This window comes from Anopheles coluzzii, chromosome 3 (assembly GCF_943734685.1).
Source record: "Anopheles coluzzii chromosome 3, AcolN3, whole genome shotgun sequence".
Taxonomy (NCBI): Eukaryota; Metazoa; Arthropoda; class Insecta; order Diptera; family Culicidae; genus Anopheles; species Anopheles coluzzii.
This window is the reverse complement of record NC_064671.1, coordinates 41,798,792-41,808,628: the sequence shown is the minus strand read 5'-3', so window position 1 is coordinate 41,808,628 and position 9,837 is coordinate 41,798,792. Positions and strand designations below refer to the sequence as shown.

The window sequence follows — 9,837 nt, the reverse complement described above, 5'->3', positions numbered from 1 at the left end:
TTCACAAAAGAAGAAAAATATTTAGATTCATATCATTCAAAATAACTGTTTTTAGCATTAAATGAATTTTGGATGATTTCATATGGTCAAATTTTAAACAACTGAAAAGCTTAAACATAAATTATAGTAAATGAGAGTGTTAAGAATAGAAATAGGAGAAAGAGAGAGGGAGAGAAAGAGCGAGTTAGAGAAAGTCATTTATTTTGAGTATGGTATTTGGAATATAAATTGCAAGTTCCGAAACAAACACCACGTGTTATAATTTTTAGTACATGAGGATTACACACTTGTTTTTTGTTTTCATTCGAGCTATTGAATGTTTCGTTGAAGAATTAGAACAATTCGATGTTTAATAAAACATACCATAAAATGTTAAAAATGCATCTATTTAAATGTTAAAAATGCATATGTAGTAAATAAGCTATTACTTAGCGATTAAATTAAAATTTGTCATTTTGATAAAACGACGCCAATCCATCCTGTACTGGACTCATGATCGGTATGATTTTCACACACCCTCAATTGGACCCAAACATCCACCCACCAGCCTTTTCCAATCGCAACAATGACGTCAGTGTGCAAAATACCCAATCCCTCTGGTGATTCCAACCGGACGCGCAATGGTTTATTCAACGGCAAATGGAATTCGCACCAACACGCGCCCGTACGCACGCACGCACTCACGCACCGCCAGCAAGGGGGACGACGTGACGTCGCTTTAAAGGGGCGAGCTCACTACGGCCCCGTTTGTGACCAGCATTAGGAAACAGTTACTCAATATGTTTACCTCGTGCCGGTAGGCTTGTTTGTTTGGTTTCGTTTCGGTGTCGGTGTGGCAGGGTGTTTTGTTCCATGGCCATCAGGCGACAAAACAAACTGTGCCAGCAGCTTGCGACGCCATTCAACCAGCTCATTCCGGGATGTGAATGCTGGGCTGGGATTTTCCCAACTAGTACCGAGTAAGCAGCGGTGTACAAACGAACCAGCTGATCGATCGAGCGATCGATCGATAGGGTGAAAATTCCGGCGCTTTCTATTTTCCCACCCCGGCCGGCCGCTATTTCCGCAAGTTGCCGCTTGATTGCCCACTCCCACCGTTTGGTGACAGTCGGACAGACGCCTGTCAACCACAAATCAATGTACACTAAGTCCGGTGAAGCAATCGCTAAATGGCAACATCTAAAGGCCCCCGAAAACCGAAAGCGCATAATGTGATTCACCTCACAGTGTCCGGTCAACGGCCGGTGTGGTGACCGTGCAGCATACACCCATGTCCCAGCATATCCCACCCAAACAAACATGCCAAACGGTGTGCCCCTACCCGCGAGTCGGTTCGTCGCTTGATGCAACGTTGCGATCGTTTGGTTTTGCGGTCGTACAAGCGTTGCAGTCACCGGGTGGAGGGAAAGGGTAGCAGCAGAGCACTTCTCATACCGGTTTGTGAGGCGCGCGCTCTCGTGCTGTCGTCATCACTTTTTTTTCGTTTTGTTAAAAAGTGGGTGCTTTTGTTACAACCGTTACGCCGCAGCATCCGTGACGTGTGGTGTCGATCGCGAGCGCAAACAAATATAAGACCGCACGGCACGGACGGACACGAGCTCAGTAGCAAAAGTGAACCGTGCCCGAACGGAACGGAAAAGAAAACAAATTAGAAAAAAGTGTGCTTAAAGTGACTGTCGTGTGGAATTTCTCTGATCGGAAGTTCGCAGCAGAAATCGTAACGTGCAAAGAGGACGTGAACATTACTACAACCGCTCAGTACAAAATGATGATGTGCCGGAAAAGAAACACCACCCAGCCACGGGTGTCACTCACAGTGGCCAGTGTCCTACTTTTCGCCAGTGTTGTGCTACTCTCCCTACTGCCCGAACCATCCGTCGCCCAACCGATCGATATGCTCGATCAAATCGGTTCAGAAAGTCGACGAATGTTCTACAAAATGCTCGAATATCTGGGCGACTACGACGAGCTGGAGGACGACGGTGGGCCCCAGGAGCGGGAAGAAAACGGTGGCTCGCTGCCGCTGCAAACGAGCAATCGGGTCGAGGCGGCCGGACGCGACGAGCAGTGCAAGCTACCGCCTCGCCGGGGAGTGTGCCGTGCGCTTCTACCCCGCTTCAGGTAAGGATCGATCTGGGAAAATCTTCCTATCGCTCGCCTTGTCACACTGAATGGGTGTCGCGTGCTGCGCTTTCTCTCGCACGGAAGCGCGCTGCGCAGTGCAGAAGTGCAAATGTTTATAGACGGATCATATAAACGCAAAACGAAACACGGTGGCGCGTGTGGAAATGATTGTAGTGAAAGTTGTGGCCCGTGATTTGCGACGTTCCACTGTAAGGCGAATGGTGCAAATTACAGCGCCCAAATGGCGGTCCATCACTTCCCCCCTGACGGGTCATCGGTTCCCGCGCGAAGTGGTGTTACGTGTCGGTTTAATTTGATTTGTTTGCCCGATCGATCATCACATCGATCCGGTCGGTCGATAATAAAATCAGCCAGCTTTTCCTACCCAGCCCCGGGGAATGCATCTCGGGCGGAGGAGGGGTATATTATTTAATCGTTGCCAGGAGCAAGACGATCGTAATCGTATGCTAATTGGGTATTGGGATACGTAAGAATTAAGGCCGTGTGAAATGAACAATGATTAGAAGAACAATGATTCAAACGAAACAAAGAGTAGATCCAATGTTTGTATTAAAATTGTTTTACATGTCTTTCTCCTCTAATATAGATACGACCCAGCGCAGAAGGAATGCATCGAGTTCAAATTCGGAGGCTGCGACGGCAACGCAAACAACTTCATGTCCTACAAGCAGTGCATGGAGGCCTGTAAAGGAGTCTAGGCAGTGTGAGAAAGATGCCATTGAACCGGTGTTTGTGCTCGGTTCTGGAACTTCTTCAATCTTCTAAGAACTACCCGTTCCCCCCCCCCCCCCCCCCCCACCAAGTGATATGTAGTTTGTTAAGAACAAGGCTGGTCGGTCAGTCACCGGCGTAAATAGAAAACCTAACCGTAAGCTTTTCACAATCCAATGGAAAGATGCATAGTGGTACGATAAGCTTCTCGATCAGCTCAATCCTCCTATTGTTAGTATTTATTCAGTCAACTGTTCGAAGCGTTACATTGTGGTAATAAAGTTTTCGAACGTTTTGCTTTTATAATGAATCGTGTGTTCTTTCAATTTCATAGCATCCCTTAGGTCATCATGGTTGAAGTGAAAAGTAAAATAAGAAAAAAGACATCAATTCCTTTCTAGTATAACGGCAGATTAGTTGTCTTGCCTCGTTTGTGGTTAATAGTTTATCAATTTGTGTGTTTTGTAAATTTATAACGTTTAACTTTTCTCGCTTTGCCTTCTTGCCCATCTCTTAAGCCTTCTATTTCGATTTTTCGGCACAGCAGTACCTTTGCAACGTCTTTCCGTGGTTTACCCGTGTTCAACCTCAAACACGCTTAAAATCCATCCAACATAGCAGTTGCGGTCAAGCTTTTCTTCTAACTTCTCCCTCACTTGCCACCGTGACTATTCTTTTCCAGCCCGATCGCATCGCAATCAATGCGAGGAAAATCAATCAACCCTACGAAACTAGCAATTTTGCCATTTTGTATAACTCCCTAATGGTATTCCCTTCGCTTCGGCTTTCGCTTCCGAAAACAATACGTTTCGACGGGCTTTCGATTCGTATCACACACGTATCAACGCACGCACACGCACAGTAAAGTCATGATTCAACACTCTGCGTGTTTAGGCTAAGTAATAGCGTTAGAGCCGGAGCGTTGCTTTGTGTGCTTTACATACGCTTACTGTTATTATTGCCTGTTTTTCGTAATTCATCGCATTCTATCGTCTTCCCTCAATATCGTGTTTTGCACCTTCTCATAATTGATAACGAAAGCTAACCGAATTGCTACACTCGTGGACTGAATGGCAACTAACTGTTTTAGGTTTTTGCTAAGCTAGTGCTGTAAGGGTAAAGTCCGAGTTGTTTACCAACAAAACAATTACAACCAAAAAGTTGTAGTACAGCAAACAAAAATCGAGATACTAGAAAAAAAAACATAACACAAAACTTGAATGTTAATTAATAAATTATAGTGCTTTGTAAAAATAATATAGCATCTTCATAGGGGAATGCATCCTTCGGGAAGAAAAGCGAAAACAAGAAAGTTGATTAGTTTGGTAGCACAATAGTTACGAGCAAACGCGCTAAAGTACATTGGAAGAATGTATCATACACTTTTAACTGATCATGTACAGTAGAAGAAATATTGCAACATTTTACACCTCTCGTATTGTCTCTTGTGTTAAACTGCCCGCAGCACATGCTGGTGCCACACACGCGGGCCTTTATGTATAATTAGGGAAAGAGAAGCGAATTTAGCAACTTTACCGGAAAACGTAAATCTGGCAGAGTGTTCGTGGGAACAACGGAACGGTAACGTTAACAAACGATCTCGGCGCTGACGCCCTTTATCGTTTCGGAACTGAAATGTACACAGCCAGCCTTACACACCAGCGTCCAGACGTACGGGATGAAGAACTCTTCCGGTGCGTCCTCCTCGACGTACTTGAATTTTAGATCGGGGAATTTCTGTAAAATAAAAAGAAGCGCAAATGAATTAAAATACACATGCTACGGGTCTTTCAGCAGCTTCACTCCACGTACCCGCAATCGATCACTCGACCATTGGCTGGCGCCTTTCGAAATCACCTCTAGCACTTCGCTAACGCCCAACTCACCCCGCTGCTCCTGCACCCGTTGCAGGCGGGAGGAAAAGAATCCAACCACCTAAACAAGAAGGAAGAAGTTCGCTAGCATCTAATTTCCTCATAACAATTTAAGTTTGCCTTTCTTACCATATCTATATTTTGTATGATATCCTGAAATGCCGAATGACTTCGGAAGGCCTCGAAGACGTTGCGTTTGTACAGCAGTGTGTACACCAGATTGGGACAGTAAACTAGTTGATGGGATAGACAGGAATTTAGAATTTCCAGCACCATTCGCAGCACCTCCTCCAGCACGGACAGATCCTGCAACTGTACACGGCAGAGAACAGAAAGCGCTCTTTTAGTGGGGGGAAAACAAACAAGAGACGATGCAATGGTGCTTACCATATCTTCCGACGTTAGTCCGCAACCGATTGGTATGGAAATGTCCGGTTCACCGTTCGGATCGTTCGGTTGCTTGAGCTGCTGATCCAATCGTGCATGCTTTTTCGCTAATGTTTCAAACAAACTAACCAACCGCTGGGCGACGTACGGATGGAGCGATTGAAACTGGCCGGACATGTTAGCCAACGCGGCGAGACAGTTGGTGTGCAGGTATTTGTCTCGCATCTTGAGCATGTTGTACTGAATCGTTCGAATGACGACCAATATCAGCAAACCACCGAGCGAGATCTCGCTAATCGAGCGCTCCGTGTACCAGGTAATGTTTTTTAACATCTGTTCAAATGAAAAAAAGGTCGCACAGCGAATATTAATCAATTTGTAACGCGAACCGAGTGCCATATACTCACGATCTGATGGACGCTTTTGTTAAAGTTATCATCCTCACTCAAAATCAGCAACACTATCAGCGACATATAAATGTGATGTGAAGTACTGTCGGGTGCGTTGTAAAGTGTTTGCAGAATTGGAATAACCTAAAACAAAGAAAAAGAGTTTGTTTTTCTGTTCCATCCAATTTTACGAAACTTTTATCTAGCTTACCAACTGCTGAAGGTTCTGCTGTGCCATCACGTACTTCTGGAATCTTTGGTTTCGGTAGAGCAGCAGATAGAGCAGTAGCGTGGCCTGATCGATCGTCACTATTCGGCACAGCGTGTTGTACAGGGAGGAAAAGTCGATCTTAAACGTTGCCGGATCCTCCTTAGGGGAGTCTGTAACCATTCACACAACTCTGTTAAACACAATTCGTCCCTGGTTTGCACAAACCCACCCCACTCACCTTGCGAGTCGGAGCATCCAAACAAACTAATCCGATACGGATTATCCTTGGTCGCGTGATGGTTGGTAAGGATCAGTATCAGCAGCAAGCTTTGGTTCGCCAGCGGATAGTGCTCCCGGAAGGCCGTCGGAAGATCGTGTGCCGTAAGTATATCCGGCTGCTTGCGGGCGAACGTCAGTATCGACCAAAGCGATTCGGCAATGCCGAACACAAACGAACCCCCTGTACCGAAGCCAAACATGGTTTGCGGCGCTTGGCTCATGCGGCTGAGGAAATGTAGCAGCGCACTCATCAGCGTGTTTGCGTGCTGGCAGCGATAGATCGTCCGGTAGATGGTGGACTTTTCCATCGTTTGCTGGGAAAATAGGCTCACCGAGAGCAGTATAATCATGCAGTTTACCGCCTCCAGGTGCAGGTGATATGTGAATTCTCTAAAATGGTAAACGGTACGGTTCTAGCTTAGCAAGGGGGGTGGAAACCCAAAAACATACACAAATCGTTGCCAATTTACATACTTCACCGGTATCACGACGATAATGTTAACCAGTGCCTCTAGAAACGTTTCAAACTTTGAGCCGTCGACCAGCTTTGCGACGGCCGCTTTCGTTTCCTCCACCGCTCGCATGTCGATCGGAATGGCCGTGCTGGTACCTGCTGCCGTTCCGTCGCTCGGTGTCTCATCGCTATCGGCCGCTTGAACCGGCAACGCTTCAAAGTGCTGCAGCAGTTGATACTCAGACCCAGTCTCGATCATGTACTTGACCAGGCAGCGAATAATGAACAGTGCATTGAACGCGTGCCATATGTGAACGTTGCTGAAAGCATTTTAAGAGGGACGAAATTAATCATTTTGGCCGCTTTTGCACCGCGCTGTGGGGTTAACTCACCTTTCGGTGTCGGATAGCGTCAGCAGCTCAGACACCTTCAGCAGAAAGACGTTTATCAACGAGCCAAAGTTGCCGGTGTGTAGATTGTGGCTGATAAAGCTCTGGCAGAGCGTTTCCAGCCGCGAATCGAGGCTTAACTGTTCTTCGCTGTTTTGGGAAATGCGTCAACATTGATGCGTTTACAAAAAGGTACAGGTGCGCCTGGTACAACCGATCAACTAACCTGTTTGTGGGTAGATTTATGTGATACTGCAGGAAATTGTTCCAGAAATCGTCATCGTAAGCAGGGACGTGCGTTTTGCCGACGAATCGCTGCAGATACTCATTCTCCGTGAGGTCCACCTGGCGGCTCACGTTCATACCCATCCTGTGCGTAGAGATTTTCTGTACCGACCTATACTTAAACTTTTTCTCTACACACAGACACTCGGCCCGGTTCAATAAAATTAGTTTTACAACCGTATAAAGTGTATTTCTTTTCACAAACGCAGCCGAAAGTGCCACCGCAAGCAAGCTGCTGGTAAATAACTCGTCTATTTATTGCATCCACAAAAGTGACACGACGAAGATTTTCATCTGACAGCTGCAGACGTCAACAAAAAGCGGCGATGACAGTTGAGCACAAAGCTACTATTGGACGGGTTCGTTCATTCACGTACTTGGGGTCACGGAATTTACTGGTTTTAATAAAATTATTTTTGCATCGCACTTTTTTTCGGAAGATGATACGCAAACAGCAAAAGCAACGCGGGAATCAGTTTTCGATACGAAGTAAAAAAATCAACAATCGAAAAAGGCACGAAGTTCCACCGTACTTGAACCTTTGTCATTTTTTTCTTGCCAGAGAAAAGCATATTTTTCTTACGAGCTGGAGACAACCAAAGTACAAAATTAAGAGACCAAATGTTGCTGTTTATCTACACTTTACTTCAGCATGTTTCGTGGTGAAGTTTAAATTTCGTGAAAAATAGTCCGTTGAAAAATTTCAGCTGTGACATTGCATTGGTTCATTTCAACGACAACCATAAACCCTTCGGTGCCATACGGCTTTGTTTATTTGTTTACCTTGCAACAGCTGTTTGTGTCGTGTTATTTTATCTTAACATTTCGAGAGTTTCGATGGTCGGAAAAAGCCGTGCAGTGTGTCGTTTATGTCTTAGTGGAACTTCGCTAGAGGATGTATTTGAGGCAACGGATATGAACGATTTAATATCCAACTTGCTCGCCATCACGGTATAACTCTGTACTTCTCTGTGTCGTTGTCGAATATTTTATATTTATATTATGTACTGAATCGATCTGTTTCTATTTCCAGATAACAAAATCGGACTCCCATCCATCGAAGATCTGCCAGGGATGCATTAAAACACTTTCCGACTTCAGAGACTATCGTGAAAGATGCCTAGAAGTATAGCATTTCTTCACCGGCCTGTCGGAAGCTGCAATCCCGGAAGCGGTAACGCAGAAGAATGATTTTGTCTCTAAACAACTACCGAGCAATGACGAAGGCGATGCTGCCTCTTCTCAGCCAATAACTAAAGCGACCCCAAAATCGCCCTCAGTTGGTTCAACTAAAAGCTTTCAGGCTATTGTAACATCCTCCTCCGGCAAGAAGCGGTACGTTTACGACTGCAAGCAAACGTACCGGAAGCAGCTCGTCGAATGTGCAATTTGTCACAAAAAGCTACCCAAAACACGCCTCGACGGTCACCGCAATGTGCATCTCGGACTGCGACCATGGAACTGTGAGCGAGGATGTGAGCAGCGTTTTCACTGCAAGCAACTGCTCCTGCATCACTACAGGAACGTCCACAATGGGGAAGCACACTGTTGCGATGTTTGTGGAAAGGTGTTACGCTCAAAACGTAGCCTCGGATACCATATGAAGGATAGCCATGGGGAAAAGACACATCCGTGCAGCTTTTGTGGTCAGCTTTTTGTTTCTAAGTAAGTGCCACAAGTTTGTTTTCTCTTGACGTGTTTTCTTTAATGTTACGTTGCTTTACAGTGCTCGTCTTAATCAACACCTGAAGTACCATCGCGGCGAACGAATGTATCCTTGCGAGCAATGCAAAAAATCATTCTTTTCCAACAACGATCTAAAGAAACATTTAACTTCACACGACTTTCGAGAGGACACACGAGCGGACATTGTGCCATAAGATCTTAAATAGTGAAATAGCTCATGCGCTAAATTATTGCTTTCAGAGATAATGTTTTTGATAGTAAAAAAAAAGAAATGACACACGATCTCTTTAGTGCCTTGCTTCGCAAACATGATAGGAGTAGTTTCATTTAAAAATAAATCTCAAACGAAGCAGCTAGAACCTCAGAACCGCACAATCGTTGCAAATTCCTGCCCTTCCAGAATCGTCCAGACATTGTCGAGTAGTGCACGCACGCGGTAGTCAACAAATTGTGGAAAACATTATCAACTGAATCAACCGCAAACTCGACAACAACTAGGTGTAGTGGATTGGCTTGATTTCCCCTAGCAGGCACAAGAACGAATCCATCATCCTGTCGATTAGCGTCTCGTTAGTCATCTTGTTGACCTATATAACCATGTACAACGGCGGGGTCAAGTGATAAGGAACGACCTGTACCATGACCGAATGTAAAGCCAGAGTCGTACACTATCGGTGAATGCCATCGGACATTTTTGGAAAGGGATGGCATCATCGTACGGACCGTTACGATCGTGCCTAACAGCATCCTGGTGACAAAATTCGTTATTTATGCGTCGATTCTGCTCGCTATTATGACGCCAATGCTCGATCCGTATCACGATGGAGTTTTTTTTTATTTTATTTAAAAAAAAACGGAAACTGATTAAGGTCTTATCGATAAGATTGGTTATTGTTCAAACAATGTTCCATAGGAGTTCTATTCAAAAATCACAAAAATAAACAATTTTTGGTTGCATATTGGAGTTCTGCCCTTAGTAGAGCTACTACCAATACTGAAATAAAAGCTTAAAATTTGCTACAAATAC

The 9,837-nt window shown here is 45.0% G+C and overlaps 3 protein-coding genes across 3 annotated transcripts; 2 read left to right on the top strand and 1 right to left on the bottom strand.

Moving 5' to 3' along the window:
- Positions 1 to 419: 419 nt before the first annotated feature.
- LOC120957325 (amyloid-beta A4 protein) lies at positions 420 to 2,937 on the top strand. Its single transcript, XM_040379470.2, has 2 exons — positions 420 to 2,121; positions 2,732 to 2,937. Exons 1-2 carry the CDS (start codon positions 1,766 to 1,768, stop codon positions 2,841 to 2,843), a joined length of 468 nt encoding a protein of 155 aa, XP_040235404.2. The 5' UTR covers positions 420 to 1,765; the 3' UTR covers positions 2,844 to 2,937.
- A 309-nt stretch (positions 2,938 to 3,246) lies between these two features.
- Positions 3,247 to 7,403, bottom strand: LOC120957324 (dymeclin). The gene is made up of 10 exons (XM_040379469.2): positions 7,066 to 7,403; positions 6,843 to 6,989; positions 6,471 to 6,770; positions 5,956 to 6,386; positions 5,718 to 5,887; positions 5,525 to 5,650; positions 5,118 to 5,450; positions 4,860 to 5,042; positions 4,669 to 4,791; positions 3,247 to 4,593 (listed from the first exon to the last, which is right to left on the bottom strand). The coding sequence occupies exons 1-10, from the start codon at positions 7,206 to 7,208 to the stop codon at positions 4,444 to 4,446; spliced, it is 2,106 nt and encodes a 701-aa protein (XP_040235403.2). The 5' UTR covers positions 7,209 to 7,403; the 3' UTR covers positions 3,247 to 4,443.
- A 464-nt stretch (positions 7,404 to 7,867) lies between these two features.
- LOC120956040 (zinc finger protein 334-like) lies at positions 7,868 to 9,834 on the top strand. Its single transcript, XM_049609682.1, is given in 3 exon segments — positions 7,868 to 8,075; positions 8,158 to 8,789; positions 8,851 to 9,834. Coding segments are annotated over 3 exon segments (900 nt in total). The 5' UTR covers positions 7,868 to 7,961; the 3' UTR covers positions 9,005 to 9,834.
- Positions 9,835 to 9,837: the final 3 nt, after the last annotated feature.

What these genes read in the sequence shown, in the direction of transcription:
- LOC120957325 (XM_040379470.2), top strand. Translation starts at nt 1,766, where the DNA reads ATGATGATGTGCCGGAAAAGAAACACCACCCAGCCACGGGTGTCACTC. An exon ending in GCGCTTCTACCCCGCTTCAG is followed by an intron (nt 2,122 to 2,731) that starts GTAAGGATCGAT and finishes CCTCTAATATAG; the next exon opens with ATACGACCCAGCGCAGAAGG.
- LOC120957324 (XM_040379469.2), bottom strand. Translation starts at nt 7,208, where the DNA reads ATGGGTATGAACGTGAGCCGCCAGGTGGACCTCACGGAGAATGAGTAT. An exon ending in ATAAATCTACCCACAAACAG is followed by an intron (nt 6,990 to 7,065) that starts GTTAGTTGATCG and finishes TTCCCAAAACAG; the next exon opens with CGAAGAACAGTTAAGCCTCG. An exon ending in ACGCTATCCGACACCGAAAG is followed by an intron (nt 6,771 to 6,842) that starts GTGAGTTAACCC and finishes AAATGCTTTCAG; the next exon opens with CAACGTTCACATATGGCACG.